The 23,924-nt window shown below is 42.7% G+C and overlaps 1 protein-coding gene and 1 long non-coding RNA gene across 3 annotated transcripts in view; one reads left to right on the forward strand and one right to left on the reverse strand.

Moving 5' to 3' along the window:
- Positions 1 to 23,924, reverse strand: part of PARD3B (par-3 family cell polarity regulator beta) — a 579,832-nt gene that overhangs the window by 430,260 nt on the left and 125,648 nt on the right. For both annotated transcript variants that reach the window (XM_083472433.1, XM_083472434.1), the window contains exon 4: positions 8,536 to 8,645. In XM_083472433.1, the coding sequence (XP_083328559.1) occupies positions 8,536 to 8,645 (110 nt within the window). The remainder of the gene's footprint in view (positions 1 to 8,535; positions 8,646 to 23,924) is intronic.
- LOC310693554 overlaps positions 1 to 23,924 on the forward strand; it is a 278,269-nt gene that overhangs the window by 226,804 nt on the left and 27,541 nt on the right. The window lies entirely within an intron of this gene.

Here is a 23,924-nt window from a genome sequence, read left to right on the forward strand (position 1 = left end):
TAATCCATCCCCTGGTCTACTCCTTCGTCCTTCTAAACTTGGATTCTAGGTGATTTCACAGCTCTCCACTGAGAAGAATTCATTTGTGTCTGGAGATAGACAGCGAAAGTTTAAGGCGCCCAAGTTATCGTCAAGTTACAAATCAAGCCAGAAATTGCCTGTTAAATGATGAGAACTGGTGTGCACAGTGGTACCTTGGTTCTCAAACTTAATCCGTGCCGGAATTCCGTTCCAAAACCAAGGCATGCTTTCCCACAGAGAGTAATGTAAAATGGATTAATTCGTTCCAGACTTTTAAGAACCCAGAAAACAGCAATTTAACATGAATTTTATACTATCTAACGAGACCGTTGATCTATAAAATGAAAGCAATAAACAATGTACTGCAGTCACACAATCAATCAATCAATCAGTAGCTGAGCTGGGCTCCACATAGTCACAAAAAACAGGAAACGAGAGCCACAAAAACGCAAAATAAATAGCAAAAACAGACAGACCTCAGCGTAACGCTCAAAACGGAAGCGTGGCACTCAAAACGGAGTATGTTCGGCTTCCGAAAAATGTTTGCAAACCGGAACACTTACTTCCGACTTTGCAGTGTTTGGGTTTCAAGTTGTTTGAGTACCAAGGTACCACTGTACAGTGGTACCTCGGGTTACGTACGCTTCAGGTTACATACACTTCAGGTTACAGACTCCGCTAACCCAGAAATATTACCTCGGGTTAAGAACTTTGCTTCAGGATGAGAACAGAAATCGTATAGCGGCGGTGCAGGAGGCCCCATTAGCTAAAGTGGTGCTTCAGGTTAAGAACAGTTTCAGGTTAAGAACAGACCTCCAGAACGAATTAAGTTCTTAACCCGAGATACCACTGTACTTTATTATGAGATGCAAAGAGCTTGCAACTGGTCCCCAACAGAATGTCAGACCAACGCCTCCATACTTCATAACACTGGTAACCTAAGTAACCACTGGTAACTAAGTAACAAACTTAGTTGGCCTTTAAGGTGCTACTGGAAGGAATTTTTAAATTTTGTTCCGATTGGTAACCTAGGTATAACTGCACTGAGCTCTTTCTGTGCTATCAGAGTTGCGTGTCAAGGCCACACACACACATACACAGGTAATAAGGGCACAACGACACATGAATTAAGTTTAAATGTTAACAGGCAAATTTTGGCCACAACTTTATTGAATACAGAATCTGAGAGGTATTGGCTTAAGCACTGGAACCCAAAACTATAACTGACTCCTTACCCTTGATAAGGGTAACCACCTGAAGAGGGAGCTGGGTCGATGGCGATCGACTTGAGCTGTACCCTGGGGCTCGCAGTGGCTCCTCCGCGGACTTCGGACGAAATCTAGGCCCCTGGATTCCTTTAATGGAATACCGTTGATCGTGGAGGAGCAGGTGATAACCGCACCTCCCCCCCCCCACATCACTAATCCAACGCCTAACCATCAAACCTTACAAAGTTGAGGCGATTGTTACGAGGTGCAAACTCACTGACAGGAGCCCTGGATAGGTTCTGCTGGTACATTTGAATCAGACTAATCTTGGTCCGTATAGTTAAAGCTATGGTTTTCCCAGTAGTGATGTATGGAAGTGAGAGCTGGACCATAAAGAAGGCTGATCGCCAAAGAATTGATGCTTTTGAACTGTGGTGCTGGAGGAGACTCTTGAGAGTCCCATGGACTGCAAGAAGATCAAACTTCTCCATTCTGAAGGAAATCAGTCCTGAGTGCTCACTGGAAGGACAAATCCTGAAGCTTAGGCTCCAAGACTTTGGCCACCTCATGAGAAGAGAAGACTCCCTGGAAAAGACCCTGATGTTGGGAAAGATGGAGGGCACAAGGAGAAGGGGATGACAGAGGACGAGATGGTTGGACAGTGTTATTGAACATGAGTTCAGCATGAGTTTGACCAAACTGTGGGAGGCAGTGGAAGACAGGAATGCCTGCCGTGCTCTGGTCCATGGGGTCACGAAGAGTCGGAGAAAAGGAGAAAACCAAGAGGCCAGTGCAAATCTGCCAAATGGAAAAATCCCTACCAGGCCCCCGATCCAAAACGGGTGACCAACCAAAGTCCATAGCAAGGCTAAAGACACACCTAAAGTAGAGGGTGGTTGGGCGGGTGTTCTCAAGGCCAAGAAGGCTCCCAGAGGCCCCTCAATTAAGAGGATCCAATTTATCATGAGGTGGACCAGCACATAGGGGAGGTACCAACTCAATGGCTTCCCCCAAACCACTGTTGCCTCATTTCCTGAGAGAAGCTGCAGTATGAGCTCGTTACACCACGGTTGCTACAGCCCCTCCTATACCACCCGTGTAACGTAAGAAGGGAGCCTTAACTATTTTACTCAATCCTTAAATTCATTATTTAAATTGTCAAGGGGAAGCCAAGCTGCATCTCAAAGTTGCAGCCTTGATTTTAACATCGTACAACTACAAATTAAGCATAGAAGGCGTCTACATAATTCATTAATTACAGCTAGGCATACAACTACATTTTGTAATATAATGTAACGTCTCTGTCAAGGACATAACATTCTGCGCACATCTTTGAATTTAATTAGGAATACATGGGCAAGGATGCAAAACTTTCCAATCTGAGCAGAGCAAAAGAAGAACAGCGCAAAAAATAAAATAAAAAAATCCTAGCAAGAGAGAGATCATTTTGAAAACACAGAGGCACATAATATTTCACTCTCACAACCATGGCCCAATTGAACAGCTGGAAGTACACATTCGGTAACTATTAATTCTCTGGGTCAAGAAACACTCCATCCGTATGTGTGATTTAATGGTTTAAAAATTAAATAGTGCTATTTAAAAGGTAATTTACTCTGCACTTTTTTGAAACATACCGTGTGTGTGTGTGTGTGTGTGTGTGTGTTAGTGAATAAGTGATTGATATCGCTTTAGCTCAAATATAATCTTTGAATTGCAACATTGTTTCATCTCCAAATGAACCCAGCCATATGAAATTATGTACAATGGTATCAATTGGCCTAGTACATCATACCATTATGCTAATGTTAAAACACTTAAATCACAATAGCTAATACTTTAAAATTACAATTAGCCGTATAAGAACCGGAGGCTTGACCTTTGTTCTTTTTCTTTTTAAAAACAAGAACATGAAACATAAAAAGCTTCTGATTAAGTATGAACCTTTTTCCAAATTACAAATTATATACCCACAATGCATAAAAGGGAACCAATTTTGATATGCATAATTTATGTATAAATTCCTAAGTAGGTGGAGCTATCAGAGCTTGCTACATATTGTTGCAACATATTCTAAAGTGTAGAGTGATCTTGCTACAAATCAATAAAGCACCTAGATAAAACTTCTGAACCAACATTTTTATCTTGTGTTGGATCCAGAAATGCTCACCTTAGAAGTGCAAGTAGATCACCATTCAAGGAACGCCTATTCTATATCTTGTGGGAGAAAACAGAAACCCAATCCAAATATCTTAACTCTTACATAAGCTCTGGCAGAACTGAACTAGTTGCTATTTTACTTCCACTCGTGGTTCCTTCAATGCAAACATGCGTGCTGTACACACAAATTGTCTCATGAAGAGAAAAAGTCACATGGTAAAGTGTAAACAGAAAAAGGTTTGAGGTTGAGGCCCCTGTCCTCAACAATATTTGTTCCAAACTCTCAACAATGGAAGGTATTTTCATTTCATTTCTTCTTCTTTCCTTTCTTACGCAACTCATTTGACCAATAGTGGTTCTGCAAGTGGCAATAAAACACCTACTTATGGCCATGTATTTGAGCTTGTATATTATACATAACTATCTCACATCATTGGCTTGAGCTTTGAAATTAGTACATTTATTAGGTAAAAGGTAAAGGGACCCCTGACCATTAGGTCCAGTCTTGACCCACTCTGGGGTTGCGGCGCTCATCTCGCTTTATTGGCCGAGGGAGCCGGTGTACAGCTTCTGGGTCATGTGGCCAGCATGACGAAGCCACTTCTGGCGAACCAGAGCAGCATACGGTAACGCCGTTTACCTTCCCGCCGGAGTAGTACCTATTTATCTACTTGCACTTTGACGTGCTTTCGAACTGCTAGGTTGGCAGGAGCAGGGACCGAGCAATGGGAGCTCACCCCGTCGCGGGGATTCAAACTGCTGACCTTCTGATCGGCAAGTCCTAGGCTCTGTGGTTTAACCCACAGCGCCACTCGCGTCCCTTGTACATTTATTACAATCTTCTAAATCGTTAACTGTAAGGAAATACTACTTGATCCATCAACATGTTCAAGTTAACTGAAGCAATATTTAGTTCATACTTCAGGGCAACACCAGACCTGACTTTTATTAATTACAAGAAAACAATCTAGTTGAATTTGGAAGACTAGATAGAAAGCTCTTCTTGCTGGAACACAACATCCTTTTGGTAAATGTGTTTGGTAAATTGTTCATTTCTTCCAACCCTGCATTTACACAGCCTACATTATGAATTTAGATCATGTGCCATTTCATTTTCCAATTAATTATTTGTGATTGTGTATGTCAGATATAAAATAAACTAGGTAACATATTATTCACTATAGACAAATTCTGCTAAAGCAAAGTGTCCACACATCCGTCCTTCTGCCTATTATGGCTCACTGAGCTACAGCACGACACCATGAAACTCTTCTTAAAAATGATTAACCACAGATGGTACATAACACCAGTACAATTAGGGAAAATGTATAAAACTGGCTCAAACCTATGTTGGAAATGTAAGGAAAAAGAAGGGACTTTTCATCATACGTGGTGAGACTGCAGTAAAATTAAAATGTTTTGGGAAATGATATATAATGAGTTAAAGAAAATGTTTCATTTAACATTTGTGAAAAAACCCAAAGCTTTCTTATTAGGGATTGTGGGAAAAGACCTGCCAAAGAAATCAAAAAATATTTTTATGTATGTGACAATGGCGGCAAAAGTCTTAATAGCACAAGGATGGAAGAATGGGGAAATCCCAACGAAAGAACTGTGGCAAGAAAAACTGATGGACTATGCGGAACTGGCAAAACTGACACACAAACCACGTGACAAGGATAACAGTGATTTCAAAGACGAATGGGAACCTTTTATGAAATATCTGAAGAAGCAACAAAACGAACTGGACTCTTTGGCAGGTTTTGAATAAACATTCACAAACTCTTTATTGTGACATTTAGATAGATAATTTGAGGATCTTTACAATTTTGTAACATGCAGATAGAAAGAGGTGTTGAGAAACCAGAGAAAGGAGGTGAGGGAAGTCTGGGGGTGGGGTGGGGGGTTGGGGTTTTCTGTTTAGGGGGGGAGGGGAGGGGAAAATGGAGGGGGAAAACAATGTGGATGGTGTATTTTTCTTAAAACTATTGTGTTGGAATTTCTAATAATTTTTTTATATATATAAAAAAATTAACCAATGTTGCAATCACTCCCTTATTCAGCAAACCACAAACATCAAAGTATTCTACCTTTATTTCACTTAAAGCGATACACATATCTGGTCTTATGCTCAGAATTTTTACAACGCAGGAAAGCATACTGAACTTCTGTGATGGAAATATGAATTGTGTGGGTTCTGTATATAATTCTTTCATCAGCTTGCAAAAAGCCCGTGGCTCATTCTCTCAGATCTGGGTTGTTTTCCCCTGAAACATCTATACAGGGAATCCTAACCTTTACTGTACTTTTCTCTTTGAACTAAATCTAAATCCCGTGTCTCCTTCGAGCATCTTCCTGGTGGTGTGGCCTAACAGTGCAATATTAATTAACCGTACTCCAAACTCAGCTTAATGTAGAAGATGTATATTAATGAGTTCATTATGACTCTTTGATTTCTGTCCATATTTGTTCTAGGAAATAGGTGTGCACAAGCTACATTAGTAAATACTTCCAATTTCATGGGAAAACCTTCAGTATTGCAAAGAGAAAGCCAAGTCAAACCACGAATCCTACATTCCCAGGGAATTTTCCATAAATATCAACTCCGATATTTAATAGCTTTATAAAGAAAAAAATAATATCACTTATAGTGAGTGGACAGCGAGGGCGTCTTTCAATATCTGGATGTATAAAACTCATGACAGTTAGAACCAATGAAATAAGTTATAAAAGACATCCATATTATTATTGCAATCATTCCTCACCTGCTTTGTCCTGTCTACTATCAAAGATTAAATGTAACAGTAAGAGCTGGTTAACACCTTCAGAAAGTTGCATATAAACCAAGTCAAATAATTTGGCGTGAATTCAATGCTATTAAGCAATGAGCCTCCCATTTTGTAATTGTATTGTATTTAACGCTCCCCTCGTTCCCCAAGGAACTCGGTGGCTTGCATGTTTTCCAGAGAATTTCCAAGCCCAGACAGACTACAGGGACAGACGTGCTTAGCTTCAACAACTGTGAGTGCAACAGAACTGCATCACGGGTGAGAAAACCCATGGGTCTGGGTGTATGCATGAAAAAAAGAGACTTTACAGTTCATATGACCTTTTCGATGCTGCGAATACAAAAATATTACACGGGCATTTCCCATATCATACACAGGAGGCTCAAATGATGGCTCCTTAAAAAACCCATACATGTATCTTAGGAGTCCCAATCGGATCCTGTACCTGAAGCTAATGCAATTGCCGCATATCTCTAATGTAAGAAATAATCAGAGGATTTATAAGTTTTGTCGTTTTTATCAAGTGTGCGAAACCCTTGGCCCTGAAGGCATTGCTGAATTACAACAAGGCCAACTGTCATGGAAGTAGTCCGACAACATCTGGAGGGCCAAAGTTTCCTCACATCGAATTTAAATAATCACACATTATGCAGCGAAAGAGTCTGCATTCTTGTATCTCATGTGATTGTGGTTGCTATTAAATGCAGCACCAAAATGGTCTGGGTTCTGCACAGTGCTAAAAATGGCAACCCAACAGACACACACATTCGTACAAGAGAGGGAAACAAGAGAGTTAAAAGCAAGCCAGTCGTCTACTGTATTGTGTTTCATCATGAGAATTGTGTTTGCCTAATAACTACCATATTTCTCTCTCTATAGGACGCACCTTTTCCCTCCTAAAAAGCAAGGGAAAATGTGTGTGCGTCCTATGGAGCGCATGCAGGGGGAGGCAGGCGGGAAAAGCCCCCAAGAGCCGCACACAAGCTCGGTGCGGCTCTTGTGAGCTTTTCCCCAGGAGGGAGAAGGGACTGACTGGCCACGTCAGTCCCTTCTCCCTCCTCGTAGAAAAGCCCGCAGGAGCCGTGCAGCCTTTAAAGAGCGCGCCGCTCTTGGGGGCTTTTCCCCAAGGAGGGAGAAGGGACTGACTGGCCGAGTCAGTCCCTTCTCCCTCCTGTGGGCTTTTGTGGGAGATGGGGGAATTCCCCCACCTCCCGCAAAAGCAGGGAGAAGGTCTAGGAGAAGCACACAGGCTGCGTGCAGCCTGTCCGCTGCTCCCGGAGCTGGGGAGGGGGAAATCACATTTTTTTCCTTGATTTCCCCCTCTGAAAACTAGGTGCGCCCTATGGTCAGGTGCGCCCTATAGAGCGAAAAATACAGTAAATTTTAAATGAAAACATGTGAGTATGAATAGGTGAATAAGGCTATGCCTGTCCCAAGTGGCTCCCCCCCCCGGCCCCGGATGTATCTCAGGGCAAATATCAGACGTCGTAGCTTGGATAGAAATAGCTGCTTTTCCAGAAGGCACCTTTGATTCCTCCCACAACTAAAGCAGAATATGCTACATTACTGTCAGGGAACTGCCATCGGCTCAGGGGCGAGGGGGAGAAAGACGGATGGATTACAGAGAGCCCCCAAAGATCGTGAGAAGCATCACTTCCTCAGCGGAGGAAGGAAGCCACGCCTCTAGTGGGGAGGAGATGCAGGGCTCGGAGGATGCAAGGCGGTGCCAGGACACCTTGCCTGAGCAAAGCTGGGAGGAGAGAGGTCCCCCTTTACCCAAGCCTTCCTTGCGCAATAGGCTTCCGCGCAGAGAGGGGAGGCGTAGGCTGGGGGTCAAGAGGCTACTCTGCTGGGGAAGGTTTAAGGACCGCCCACTCTCAGATTCTGCTAGTGAATGAGCAAGACACGGAATAGAGGCGCTCTGCATTGTAAAGGTTTTTAGCACAATAAAGCTCTAGAACAGACCACTGAGGCATCTTGCCTGATTGCTCTCGAGCAACCACCCGATAGCCATAACAATCACATATGCTGTTGGAGATCCCCCTCCCAACTCCTCAGGTGGATCATTTCCGAGAACATGGAGGGCTGCTGTCGAAGGTGGAGCAAGGAGCCCCCTTGACCTAGTACGAAAAGCCACACTCGCCATTTACCCAGACCATGCCAATCATTGGCTCCAACCATAGTCCAACTGCCCGCCCACTCAAGGCCAAAAAGGTTGCCCACCCACGTTCAAGTGGAACTCTTCCTGTGATTTTTTGGGAACAAGCTACTACCTGCTGCTAATTGATATTAATTTCTAAGTAGTCTGATATTACTAGGAACAATGGTAACAGAATTCAGAAGCACAAGATACCTACTGTCACAGATGTCTTCAGAACATGTTCATTGGCATTCAAAGCTCCAGCAGCAAATTCGACAGGTGGGCCTAGGGCGGGATCACTGCTCCTTCTCACCAAAAGTGGTGTCCCTGAAGACACAAGCAAAATGAAGGATAGAAATATGACACTAGGAATTTAATTGATTGTTGCAACATGTCCTGCATACACTCTAAAGTTGTTCTGCTACTTCACATCACCAGTACAAAACAAAGACTGATCAGATGACATGCTAAAAGCCAATACAGAAGTTGCTGCTGCTGCTGCTGCTGCTGCTGCTGCTGCTGCTGTAGTTGTTGTTTTTCAGTATGGAAATGAGGGGGGGGGACCAATCTGGACCTAACTCCTCTCTACAACTCACAGAAAATCAGAACATAAAAAACATAATAATGCTTGCTCAGAGGTTATTAAGAAGAAAAACGATAACAACAAGAAGATTGGAAGATGGGACTTGTGAACATCAAAAGCAGCAGAAATATGAGATGACTGGACCCTTACTGAACTTGAAGCATGGGAACCCCCAACAAAAATTTAAAATTTGGCAAAATATTTGGACTTTATGGTATGTATTGGTAAAATTTGGAATAACTGATGTGATATGATTGGATTGTTGAATGGAAAACTTAATAAAAAGTTATTTAAAAAGGAAAATCAGAACTTCTTAGGAGTCCTCCAACAGTTCCTGAATTACCACAGTTTTGTGTTTGCAATTGGCTAAGTTACCATTGTGTTTGGGATTATTGCAAAGTAGTATGTATGCCAAAGCATGGAAGAATACACAGAAACCAAATAAGTTAAAGAGAAATTGAGAAAAATGTTGGAGCAGTGTAATGTGATCAATCTAACCACTGTGCAGAAGGATTAGGGAAAGTATGTAGAGGTGTTGAATCAATGGGACCTGGGAACCGTGTGCATTAAAAGGGAACTGGGAATATCCAGAAATGGGGTAAAATTTTTGTTATTACAGTGGTACCTTGGGTTACATATGCTTCAGGTTACATATGCTTCAGGTTACAGACTCCACTAACCCAGTAATAGTGCTTCAGGTTAAGAACTTTGCTTCAGGATGAGAACAGAAATCGTGCTCCAGTGGCATGGCAGCAGCAGGAGGCCCCATTAGCTAAAGTGGTGCTTCAGGTTACGAACAGTTTCAGGTTAAGTATGGACTTCCAGAACGAATTAAGTACATAACCTGAGGTACCACTGTATAAACAAATACTGTTTGAATTTAATACCCAGGAAGCTTCATTTATAGAGTAAAAGTAAAAACAAGCAAATAGATAACTTTTCTGCATACAGCCCTTTTAAACCTTTATTATTATTATTTTGTACAACTTTGATACCATTTTGATAATTTGTATACAGTCGTACCTTGGTTCGTGAACGCCTTGTGACTTGAATGTTTTGGCTCCCGAACGCCACAAACCCGGAAGTAAGTGTTCTGGTTTGCGAAAGTTTTTTGGAAGCCGAACGTCCGACGCGGTTTGTGCTTGGATTTGATATCCCGCTTTATCACTACCCGAAGGAGTCTCAAAGCGGCTAACATTCTCCTTTCCCTTCCTTCCCCACAACAAACACTCTGTGAGGTGAGTGGGGCTGAGAGTCTTCAGAGAAGTGTGACTGGCCCAAGGTCACCCAGCAGCTGCATGCGGAGGAGCGGAGACGCGAACCCGGTTCCCCAGATTACGAGTCCACTGCTCTTAACCACTATACCACGCTGGCTCTCCACAGGAAGCTCCTGCAGCCAATCGGAAGCTGCGCCTTGGTTTCTGAACGTTTTCAGAAGTCGGACAGACTTCCCGAACGGATTCCGTTTGAGAACCAAGGTATGACTGTATTGCATTGAGCTGCTTCACACGGTACTGTAAACCAAACTTAGCGGTACCCCATGAATGTGAAGGCTCCAGGAGACAGACTTGCACCCCCCTGGCAGCAAAAAAAGGACCTAGGTGGAGCAAAACAGCTGTAAGGTCCTCTTGTGGGAGCCCACACAGTCCCTATAAGCCATAGTTTGGATTACAGTATGTAATAAAAGACATTTTAAACTACTGTAGCATATCTCCAACAGGTCCTCAAATTCGTTTGTACTTTTATCATTGCCAATGTACTCTAAATGTCATTCATCTTCAAGACCAGCCAAAAAACTTCAGATAATTCAGAAAAGCAGCTACCATGCTGTGTCAGCTGAAGTCTTGTGAAGTTAAAGGGGGGGGGGCTAGTCTTTCTTCTGTCTAATATGGTAAATGTGGTGATTTTTTAAAATTAAAAAACTTAACTTAAAACACTAGAAATGAAATCCCCCCCCCCCCCGCTTTTCAACTACCGCTTTTCAACTATTTCCAAAATTAATTTAGCCTTGGAGTAGTGCCAAGAACGAACGCTAATTGGCCCAAAATGATTTTCTATCACTTACAAACAACTGGAAGTAGGTTTATGAAACCGGAACGCATCTGCAATATTAGCTAGAGGATTTAAAAATGCAGTGTTCTATTTTTGACTAATATAGACGCAAATAAATGTACTTGAATTTGAAATTTGGCATGATGTACGTATAATGAAAATGTGCAGGTTTATGTGTGCAAGTGTGTGTGTTTGAAATACACTCTTGAGAAAATGCATTCAGATTGGCTCGCTGATAAAAAATGTTTGATCATCAATACAGAGGTTCCAAATTCCAGTTGGCTTCTGCCCTGTCATTGGTTCACTGAGATCATTCAGCAAGATAGTGTGCTTTGCCCAATCACTTCCACTTCATTCTCCTAGAGTGGGAGAAACAAACCAAGATGACGCCATTAATCTTGGCTTTCCATTACACCTGAACCCTTGACTGTGGTTTGTTGCCCCCTAACAAGCCACAAGTGCCAGTGAGCCTTAAACCATGGTTTGTTGTTGGCTTATAGATCACAGCTTCTTCTGGATCAACAAACCACAAACCTTGTTTTGGACGTAATGGAAAGACAAGCTTAAATGTGGCTTTCAGGCTTGATTCTTCTGCTCACACCGGGGAAGATGTAAAGGTAAAGGGACCCCTGACCATTAGGTCCAGTCGTGGGCCTGGGGTTGCAGCACTCATCTCGCTTTACTGGCCGACGGAGCCAGCGTACAGCTTCCGGGTCATATGGCCAGCATGACTAAGCCACTTCTGGCAAACCAGAGCAGCGCATGGAAACGCTGTTTACCTTCCTGCCAGAGTGGTACCTATTTATCTACTTGCACTTTGACGTGCTTTCAAACTGCTAGGTTGGCAGGAGAAGGAACTAAGCAACAGGAGCTCACCCCGTCACAGGGATTCGAACCACGGCCTTCTGATCGGCAAGTCCTAGGCTCTGTGGTTTAACCCACAGCACCACCTGCATCCCTGATGTAATAGAAACACAAGCTTAAATGTGGCTTTCAGGCTTGCTTCTTCTGCTCACACCGGGGAAGATGTAACTGGCAGCAAATGAGCAGCAATCCTTGCTTATTGTAGCATGTGACAGCCAGTGCAATCTTATACTACTACTACTACTACTACTACTACTACTACTACTACTACTACTATATTATTTATACCCCACCCATCTGGCTGGGTTTCCCCAGCCACTCTGGGCGGCTCCCAGAATATTTAATATTCTCCCAACAGAATATTAAAAACACAATACAGCATTGAACATTAAAAACTTCCTTAAACAGGGCTGCCTTCAGATGTCTTTTAAAAGTAAGATAAGTTGCTTATTGCCTCGACATCCGATGGGAGGGCGTTCCACAGGGTGGGCACCACTACCAAGAAGGCCCTCTGCCTGGTTCCCTGTAGCCTCACTTCTCACAGTGAGGGAACCACCAGAAGGCTCTCGGAGCTGGACCTCAGTGTCCGGGCTGAACGGTGGGGTGTAGACGCTCCTTTACGTATACTGGGCCAAGGCTGTTTAGGGCTTTCAAGGTCAGCACCAACACTTTGTATTATGCTCGGAAACATACTGGGAGCCAATGCAGGCCTCTCAGGACCAGTGTTATATGGTCTCGGTGGCCACTCCCAGTCACTAGTCTAGCTGCCGCATTCTGGATTAATTGCAGTTTCCGAGGTCACCTTCAAAGGCAGCCCCACGTAGAGCGCATTGCAGTAGTCCATATCTACACAGAACTAAGACCCATCAAATTCAGTGTTGCCTACTTCCAGGTTAGGTGGGTATAAGATTGCAGCTTAAGTTAAAGTTTACTCCACACTCGTATCAAGTACCCGCTAACCTCAGTTCAAGCAGCTCTGTTATAAGAAATTATAATCGCCCTACCCATTTTCTTTGTTTTACATGCGTCGTTTGGATGCCAATGGCAGGTTGACCGAGCAAACGCTATCCCTTTCCTCTATGACAGCAGTTCCCAATTAGCTAAGTACTGCAGACCGCCTGTTTTTCAAAAGCCAAGCCATGGAACCCCTACTTTAGAAACTGTTGATATATTTATGGTAGTTTTTGTTATGTGAACGGTGCCGCTATGCCCTCCAACTTGTCCCAGGGCGAAACTGTGCCACACGTCTTCCGGTGTGAGTCACATGACCCAAGCGACACCATGCTCCCGCAAAGCAGGGTGCCCCAGACAGTTGATGGGAACGCACCACGGAGCCCCTGTGTGCTGGTCCTGGGGGGGTTACCGCGTGGCATGGTCCGAGTCCAGTCCAAGGTCGAGGGTGTGGTATGGAGGCTGTCCATCAAGGCTGAAGCGGGGTCCAAGACAAGGAGTCGGGGGAGGTCAGGAACCCTGGCAGAAGAGCAGGACAGGGTGCCAGCAGGAACAGGCTACCAACAATGTTGCTCCCGCAACGTGGGACTGGGGCTGGCAGGCTTTTATCTGCCCCGAGGCATAGGGTGGCCTCGGTCCACAGGTGACTCGCCTCTCCTGGCCTGAAGGTGAGCACTCCTCCTGCGGGAACTTAGTTCCCTCCGCCTTTCTGCCCTGAGCCTCTGCAGCTCAGGAGAGCTGGAGGGTTACCGGACCCAGAGGCAGCCTCACCTTCCCCTGACAGGGCTGGGAGAGGAGCACCTGCAGGCAATGGGTCCTCGATCACCTCCGGAGCCAGAGCGGATTCAGCTGGTGTCTGCTCCTGAGGATCTGGCACAGGGGAGGGCCCTTCAGGTTCAAGCCCTAGCCCCGACTCAGCTGGTCCTGGAGGCGGGGATTCCTCAGGTTCAGCCTCTGAATCCGATTCCCAGGCCATCAAACCCAACGTGAGTTACATGAACCACCAGTTGGGAAGCACTGCTCTACAGTATAATTTGTAGGCTAAATATTGTATTGGCTGGGTGTGGATGAAAAAGGAAACTGAGTTCTTATACCAAGGAGGAGATTTTGGCCAAACCATTGCATTTTATTATTTCCCCCTAAGTTTTCCAACTTGCAGGCACGCCTTCTGCCTCTTGAGACTCTTCCCTATTAGTAAGAAATGATGGTAAAAAGTTTAGCATGGCGGAGACCAAGGAATGCAATGTAGCGCTTAGGCTTCCTTTTCTAATGGAGGAACTGGGGTTGAAGCCAGCTCTAATTACCCCTTCAGTGCCAAGTACTAAACACTTGACAAACTTTTTTTTTTTAATTGCCAGAATAAATCCTGCTTTCTATGCAGCCTGATTTTCTTTTTCAGCTTGTGTTTTAATTATTCAGCACTCATTATGTCACATTGCGTTATGCAGCCAAGTCGGAGAGCCAATGCTTAGGCTCAAGGACAAGGACAACTAGACCAATCAGCTGGAACAACTCGGGTTCATCCAACTAAGTTCTACTTACAAAAAGACCCACTGAAATTAGCTGGCCAAACCCATGCCTGATGTTTTAACAGCGCTAAAGCACGGGAAGATGGTTCCTGCCAATCTACAACAGGAGGCCAAGAGGCTACAGAGCATGTCTGGTGCTGAAGCTGCTTTTATATGACTCCAACTACAAAAGCTGAGGATTGCAGGGCCCTGACTGACTCCATCTACAAAAACTGCTGAACAGCTTTCGGTCTGTGATATTGTTTAGGATGTTCGGTTGGGTTTTGTTGTTGTTGTTATTGATATTTATTTCAATGGTTCTAGTCTGAGTAAAGGTAACAGTATCCCTGAACATTAGGTCCAGACGTGACCGACTCTGGGGTTGCGGCGCTCATCTCGCTTTATTGGCCGAGGGAGCTGGCGTACAGTTTCCGGGTCATGTGGCCAGCATGACCAAGCCGCTTCTGGCGAACCAGAGAAGCGCATGGAAACGCCGTTTACCTTCCCGCCAGAATGGTAACTATTTATCTACTTGCACTTTGACCTGCTTTTGAATGGCTAGGTGGGCAGGAGCAGGGACCGAGCAACGGGAGCTCACCCTGTTGATTCGAACCACTGACCTTCTGATCAGCAAGTCCTATGCCCTGTGGTTTAACCCACAGTGCCACCCGCGTCCCTTTTCTACTCTGAATAAGTCTAGCAATTAATACAACCCACTAGATTTATACTTGGGAAGAGAAAGCAGTGCGTGTGTAGACTGAATCATGTTCATTTTGGGGGAAATCATAAAACACTTTGCAGCATTAATGTTAAAGGAATGGCCTGATTCTCCCTTTCCAAGCTAATTATATAAACAGTGCTTTTTTCTAAAAAATAAAATAAAATATTTAGGCCTACTCTCATTTTCCTACTCATATTGAAATACTGCCCCTCAATGAGGCCAAACTTAGATTCACAAAATGCTTAGGGGTATGCGCACCCCTGCGTACCCCCAGGAAAAAAGCACTGAATATAAAAACCTTTCTTCCAATTTCAGCTGCATTATATCGAGAATGGAAACATCTTTGGCAAAATCTTAAACCAACCCTGTTAAAATCTTACTTTTTTAAAATTTACATAGTCATTAAAATACGCTTTTTCTATTATTCCAAGAGGTCTTTGCTATTTGAAACTTTCATATAATATGTTTCTAAAACAGAAAAGTTTACCACCTGATATAAATCCCAAGCAAGCAAAAGGGGGGAAATGCCTAAGAAAGTACTTAGTCTTTTCCTCTATGCAACAACAGCGGCCAGAATAATTTATGCCCAAAGGTAGAAAAACAAAAATAGTGCAGCAAAAGTAGACTGGCAGAATAGGCTAACAGAATACATGGAGCTAGCAATGTTGACCGCAAAGAGAAGAAATCAGGATGAGTGGGAATGCTTTGGTGAATATTTAAAGAAATATTACAATCAGATAAACTTCCAAGTGGGGCTAGTTATATGAGAAGCATATAAGCAGAAGAGGGGTGGTAATTAAGAAGATGCAGCTTAAAAAGTAACGGTAAAGGGACCCCTGACCATTAGGTCCAGCCGTGGCCGACTCTGGGGTTGCAGTGCTCATCTCGCTTTATTGGCCAAGGGACCCGGCGTACAGCTTCTGGGTCATGTGGCCAGCATGACTAAGCCGCTTCTGGCGAACCAGAGCAGCGCACGGAAACGCCGTTTACCTTCCCGCCGGAGTGGTACCTATTTATCTACTTGCACTTTGACGTGCTTTCAGTGGCGTAGCGTGGGTTGTCAGCACCCGGGGCAAGGCAAGTACCGTATTTTTTGCACCGTAACACTCACTTTTTTCCTCCTAAAAAGTAAGGGGAAATGTCTGAGCGTGTTATGGAGGGAATGCCTACGGGTGGCATGCCTACGGATTTTCCTCCTCTAAAATCTACGTGCATGTTATGGTCGGGTGCGTGTTATAGAGCGAAAAATACGGTAATTTGCGCCTCCTAACCCATGGATTTGCACCCCCTAACCCGTGGATTTGTGCCCCCTAACCCTAACCCCCAGATGTTGCGCCCGGTGCGGCCGGCCCCCCCTGCACCCCCCACGCTACGCCACTGCGTGCTTTCAAACTGCTAGGTGGGCAGGAGCAAGGACTGAGCAATGGAAGCTCACCCTGTCACGGGGATTCGAACCACCGACCTTCTGATTGGCAAGCACGTCAAAGTATTCATCTTGTCTCAGCTGCATGTTTGTACGGTTATGGCAACCACACTTCAAGTGTTGCGCATGGGGGCCATCACTGTAACTCTGATGTAGAAGCAGGAAGGAAGTGCCCTTCATTTAGTGTGGAACTGCAATGGACAGATATCGCTCTTATGTGATTGTAATTGTGGGGCACCGGAATCGTTGCATCACATAATCTTTGATTGTGCTTTTCACTCATCGGCCAGGAGCAAGTTTCTTGATCCATATCTAAAGGGAATCGCCGGTGATTCGAATGAAGCCAAACTGAGATATCTACTAAATGATGAAGACCCCCTAAGATCACTCACGGTTGCCAGGTTTTTGATCAACGTCCTATCCCTAAAGAAGAAAAACGGACTCCTGTGCGGCTTGGATAACCCTTTTAAACCATGATCTATGTTTTAGGATGTAACTAGGCGATATCACCACTGATGTCTTTTATTAATTTATGAGCAGAGGGCGATGTTTATGTTGCAAATTTATTGTAATGTATGTGTTGGTCTTTTGCTTATTTTGCTTTGGTTCTCGTCTGTTTTTTGTAAGTTTTTGGCTGTTTTAAATTTGGAGGTTTAAGTATATATATGTTGGTGGGGAACTGTCGTGTGACAGGCCAATGGCCGTAATAAATATCAATCAATCAATCAATCAATCAATCAGTGTGGAACTGCTGTAAGGAATATATGTTGTGCATGTGTATGCAAAACCTCTGGATTATAGTACTTAATCAAGAAAGTTACATAGAGCAGACTAATATGTAGATATTCTATTCCAATCACACTTTTCTCTCTTCTGTATCTGTGATATGATTAGCCACATATCTGTGCTAATTAAAACCACTCTCCAACACTTTGTGTTTGGTTTTTTTTTAAAAAAAAATCCTAAGTAGGGTCAGTTCACCCATAATTTAGCAAGTCAGATTGTATTCCAGTCATGCAGAAATAGGACAAAACGATTTTCATCTGCATTATGGATTTAAACTGTTAATAGTGGGGGGCAGGTTGGCGTTGAGAGATGTAAACAATAGCAGAATATTTATTAACAGAGAGATATGATAGCTAGAAATTGGTCAGTCGGATTTTCAGAACCAAGTAAGCTTTATACCACACCATCAAGACAAAAATACTGAGTAATGAAGGGGAAAGTCCTTGAATCTATTTGCATGCATTCATTGAACATCTGGACTTTCTAGTAGCCAGAGTTTTTTTAGTTCTGTGAATTTTAGTAACAGAAGCAACTAGGCCTTGTGAAAGACTTAAAGTACCTCATCGTCAGCATTTTATTTCTGTGCCACCTTTCTTTAGATAAAACCATGCTCAAGATGGTTTACAACATGAGAAGGTTTACATAATTATGAACATAATACAGTGGTACCTCAGGTTACATGCGCTTCAGGTTACATACGCTTCAGGTTACAGACTCCGCTAACCCAGAAATATTACCTCAGGTTAAGGACTTTGCTTCAGGATGAGAACAGAAATCGGGCTCCGGCGGCAGCAGGAGGCCCCATTAGCTAAAGTGGTGCTTCAGGTTAAGAACGGACCTCCAGAACGAATTAAGTACTTAACCTGAGGTACCACTGTAAATAAAACAGATCGAAAAGCATACAACCAAATTGAAACAACTTCCACATAAATCATAATAAGATCAAAAAATAAAGATAGGATAAATAACAACAACAAACCTCAACAAAATACCCCAAACAATACCACAGCCCAAGAGTCTGTTCAGCAGCTTTTGTAGCTGGAGTCAGTCTGGGCTCTGACCTCCTACGCTAGGTTGGAAAAGGCCAGCAAGGAGGGAGCCAGGTCTTCCAGGACTCGCAGCCAAGATGGTGCCTGGCCTCCTCAGCAGCCTCCATATTTGCAGTTGGAGTCATCTAAAAGCAGCTTCAGCACCAGACATGCTCTGTAGCCTCCTTACTCCCTGATGAATTGGCATGGGTTTGGCCAGTTACTGAACTTGAGAGGACAACTTCCAACACTATTTCTCTATTCACGTTTTATTTATTGTACGTCAGGTAACAAAAAACTTAACAAATACATTACATACATTACATATAATACATATCTCACATACCGACATATCCTACATGTACACCACACATAATAGACTTCCAACTCTTCTCTTTGTACCTTGTTATGAAACTTAACTCTGTACGCATTTCGTATTTGTTATTCTACTTTTCTTTTGTATTTATCTAACCAGATTTTATCATACCTTACCTTTCCTCTATTTTCAAGAATTAATCTATATCTGCCAGGACACTTGTGTTGTCCATATAGTTTTTGAGATATTCTTTAAAAGTTGACCATTCGTTGTTAACTTTTTGAATAGTTTTTCCTCTTATTCTCCCTGTTAATTCTGCAAGATGTAGATATTCAATCATTTTTCTTATGGGGATTTGGTGGGGATAATATTGCTTTTCCAGTTTTTGGCTATCAAGATTCTTGCTGCTGTGGTGGCATACATAAATAAGGGTCTACAAATTTTCTTGATTTCTGCAAACATGATACCAAACAGGAAGGCTTCCGGTTTTTTGTGAAAGAGAGTTTAAACAGTTTTTTTCCATTTCATTATAGATGACATTCCAGAATTCTCTTAACTTCTTACACTCCCACCACATATGTATGAAGGTGCCATTCCCCTCTTTACACCTCCAGCACCTGTCTGTGCTTTTCTTATACATTTTGGCCAACTTGGCCGGGATTAGGTACCATCTGTATTGCATCTTTAAAACATTCTCTCTAAGGTTGTAGCAGGTGGTAAATCTAATGTCCTCTTTCCATAGCCTTTTCCATTCATTCATAAGTGTGTTGTGACGAATGTCCTGAGCCCAGCGTATCATGACTGCTTTTACCATTCACGTTTTAAAAGTATGTAGGGAAGTGAACAAGTGATATGGCGCCAGTCCCAATGCTAAACATTGGGGTTCCCACCCATCTCCATTGTTAGAACTTTCTGCTAACTCCTCCTCCTCTCTGTAGCCTCATAGTTTCCAGTCTGTAAGGGGAACCAGCCAGGTCTCAAGGAACTCGCCTTGACATGTTGATTCTTCCTCTGAAATCTTGCTCCTCTATTCTTTTAAAAATTTCACCGATTTCTGCTCTCCACCATCAAATAATGTTTTTCACCTCACATTAGCTAACTGACATGTGATTATCTGGGTTAGCTTTGGGTCCCCTTTGGAAAATCAGTGTGACATTGAATGTTTCCCAATCCTGTGCAATGGAGGTCGTTTTTACGGAAAGTTTGCTTCTTCTTCTTCTTTAGAAAATAGTTTCATATTGAGTCATTTTCTTTATAAACTCTCGGGTAGGTGTCATCTGGGCCCAGTGACTTGCTCATTTTTATTTCTCAACAGAACCTAAAACCTCATCACTTGTCACTTCTGTTTGATTCAAGTCTTCAAACACATTTCCCAAAAAAGTCAGTTCAGCAGCAGGAATCTGCCCAATGTCTTCTGCAGTGAGGAGAGACACAACTAAATCATTTAATTTCTCTGCAGTCTCCCTAGCCTCCTGATTCTCATGTATTAAAAGTATGTTTTTATTGTTATCCTTAATGTTTTTAGCAGTATGTTCCTCAAATTCTTTTTTCTTCTTTATTTTCCTGTCAACTTACATTGGTTTCAACAGAGTTTGTGCTCCTCTTTTGTCTCCCTCAATTTCCGAAAGTAAACCTTCTTGCCTTTTATAGCTTTCTTCTCTGTTCATTAATCATGCTGGCATCGTCTTGGATTTAGTGGTTCTGTTCCTAATCTGTGATACACATTCCAGCTAAGCTTCTATCATCATGGTTTTAAAAAGCTTCCAAGCATCTTGGGGAGAGATTTGACCCTCTTGACTCTCCCTTTCAACAATATTCTAAATATTCTTCTCACTCTTGAGGAGTTTTGCCTTTTGAAATTGAATACTACTGTGTTGCCCACTTTCCACACTGCAGTTGCTGTTCCCAGTTGGTTTTCCCCAGTCCTCCAGAGCAGAGGAAACACAGCGGCAAGAGAGAGAAAGGAAGTTCCTCTGCACATAGAAAAGCCTTTCCTTGCATTCAATAATTTAGTTGGATAGAAACCTAAGCCTAGGAATTACCTCTGGCTGGTTCCATGGGAAAGTTAATTGGGAAAGGAGTACGACAAGGCTGTATATTGTCTCCCTGCTTATTTAACTTATATGCAGAATTCATCATGCGAAAGGCTGGACTGGATGAATCCCAAACTGGAATTAAGATTGCCGGAAGAAATATCAACAACCTCAGGTATGCAGATGACACAATCTTGATGGCAGAAAGTGAGGAGGAATTAAAGAACCTTTTATTGAGGGTGAAAGAGAAGAGCGCAAAATATGGTCTGAAGCTCAACATCAAAAAAACGAAGATCATGGCCACTGGGCCCATCACCTCTTGGCAAATAGAAGGGGAAGAAATGGAGGCAGTGAGAGATTTTACTTTCTTGGGCTCCATGATCACTGCAGATGGTGACGGCAGTCACAAAATTAGAAGATGCTTGCTTCTTGGGAGAAAAGCGATGACAAACCTAAAGCAGAGACATCACCTTGCTGACAAAGGTCTGTATAGTTAAAGCTATGGTTTTTCCAGTAGTGATGTACAGAAGTGACACCATAAAGAAGGCTGATCGCTGAAGAATTGATGCTTTTGAATTATAGTACTGGAGGAGACTCTTGAGAGTCCCATGGACTGCAAGAAGATGAAACCGATCCATTCTGAAGGAAATCAGCCCTGAGTGCTCACTGGAAGGACAGATCCTGAAGCTGAGGCTCCAATACTTTGGCCACCTCGTGAGAAGGGAAGACTCCCTGGAAAAGACCCGGATGTTGGGCAAGATATTGAGGGCACAAGGAGAAGGGGATGGCAGAGGATGAGATGGTTGGACAGTGTTCTTGAAGCTACCAGCATGAGTTTGACCAAACTGCGGGAGGCAGTGGAAGATGGTTTGCGTCTTGCTGTGTTAGTTTTATGTTTCTCTTTTTTTTTCTTTTTGTGTTCTTTCTTTTTTTTGTCTTTCTGTTTTGTTATGTTTAAATGGTTGAAAATTAATAAATATTACCTTTTTTTTTTTTAAAGGAAGACAGGAGTTCCTGGCGTGATCTGGTCCATGGGGTCACGAAGAGTCGGACACGACTAAACGACTAAACAACAACAACAAGTTCCATGGCCAACTGTTCTAAGGCATAGACATTTAGGATATCTGGCATTTTTGTCTCTTTGTTTGGAAAAACAACAACAACCCGCAAGTCCAGTTTTGGGTGACACAACAAAGAGGACTGTTTCATCTGTGATTTCAGGAATTTCCCAACTATATCCTTCTGTTGAGATGCCAGGGACCTATTATGTACTCCATTGACTAGCATCACAAGGACACCTTTGGTAAAAGCAATGCAAAACAAAAAGAGCTACATTTAAAACACTACACACAAAAGATGATCTCTGCCAGTAAGGCAAGGTCCATAGATGTCAACCGTCCCTTATTTGACAGAACAGTCCCTTATCCCAGCGCCATGTCCCGCTGCTGTCCCTTATTGATGAGGCTTCGTTTGGCTGCTGGCTGGGCTTTCTGCCTTTGGCTTGGAGGGGCTCAGAAGTTGAACATATCTGTGCTCGGAAAATCCCTTAATTTGGCTGCTGATCCCTTATTTTCAAGGCTGCTGGTCCCTTATTTTCAAATCTGTAAGTTGACAGCTATGGCAAGGTCCCTTTCAAACTATAGAACTTCCCAGAACTTTTTGCAACACTGGGAGCTGCCTTGTGAATTTCCAGTGTTTATATACACACACAGGTTTCCCTTTTTGCCTATTACACACACTTATTATTATTATTATTATTATTATTAATTGAATTTATATTCCACCCTATACCTGCACAGGACACATGAGCTATAGACCAGCATATATCTCCGGGATCCTCTCCAGAATTTACCATTTCTCACATGCCAATTTGATCTTTCTCACTATCACAAATATGCTCTGCTCACTTTCCTACATGCTTTTACAAATATGAATGAACACTTGAGGGTTACCGTGTCGTGTTCTGACTCCAAAACTTGTAAGGAGGAATAGAAGGAGAAGGAGAAAAAAGTGGTCAGAGACAAGGTCAACCAGATGGCACTGTAGTGTCCCTGTGCATGGAGTGTGTTTGCAAGAAATATTCAACAATAAATATTGAATAATAAATATTCCCTAAAAGTATGAGGAGAAAGACAAAACAAGGGCGCACACTTTCAAGTTCCACTTCCTGTTTATTTACAATGGCTGACTTCCTACCAAATGGGAATTCAAGCTTTAAAAACTTCTATGACACTTTGATTCCCCATGTTCTACAGTTCTCAGCCTAAGAAGTATTAATATGCACTGGGGGGGTAATAACTTAACTATGCCAATGAGTAGCTGAAACAACAACATAGCAACATATATATTGTTTATTTTCCTAACTTTGCTTCCACCTTTCCAGCTAAGAGACAATAAAATCATATCAAAAGCAGTCTATCACACGGCAGCTACAGTTTATCTTTAAGACACTGGTGTACCACTAATATTTTGTAGACAGAAGCTGTATCCTTGACCCACACTATTTATGCTGACAGGTACAAATGGAATGCATAAAGTCAAGGACAAAGGAAACAGACAGAAATAAACATAATAGGCAATGATGAATGGTAAAAAATAATTAATTTACGGCTCAGACCCATAAGCATAAAGTGCCACTAAGGGGGAGTGGAAATTATTTGCATTAAACAGCCCCAGAGTCTAGAAAACTATCGTATGAAATAATACTTCCTTGGTCTTCACACACACACACACACACACACACACACACACCATACTAAAATATGGGGGCAAGATCTACGTTTTTGCTTCCCTTGGCAAAATTTATTCATTTGTTTTATTTTATTATTATTAATTTGCTGGAAGCCGCCCAGAGTGGCTGGGGCAACACTGTGAGATGGATGGCTTATGATGATGATGATGATGATAATGATGATGATGATGATGATATAGAGTTTTATTGGCACCTTATGCCAAGGACTTTTGCTGTTTTAGCAACTTGACAGGTACTAGTCAGTCAGCACTACAGAATTTTCTTCATGTCATCAGCATCCAAGGAATACATATATTCCTATGTATTATGTTTCCACAATCATGTAGAATTACAAAAACATCCTCAGATGCTGGAATTTGCTATGTAGTTCAGCTTCTTAAGAATGCCATCTTTAATTTTAGTTTACATCAGTAATTTCCACTTCTTACGGTCTCGGATAGGCTTGTGAGTAGCATGCTGAGATTTCAGAAGCCAGGAGATTTGCTAACTTAAGAAACCTCTCGTGCTTTCTCCCAAAACAACAGAAATAGTGGACTAAATCATGTATACTGTAAGAGAAATTACAGAAAATATGTCCAATTGGCATGAT

This window comes from Podarcis liolepis (assembly GCF_965112155.1).
Source record: "Podarcis liolepis genome assembly, chromosome: 1".
Taxonomy (NCBI): Eukaryota; Metazoa; Chordata; class Lepidosauria; order Squamata; family Lacertidae; genus Podarcis; species Podarcis liolepis.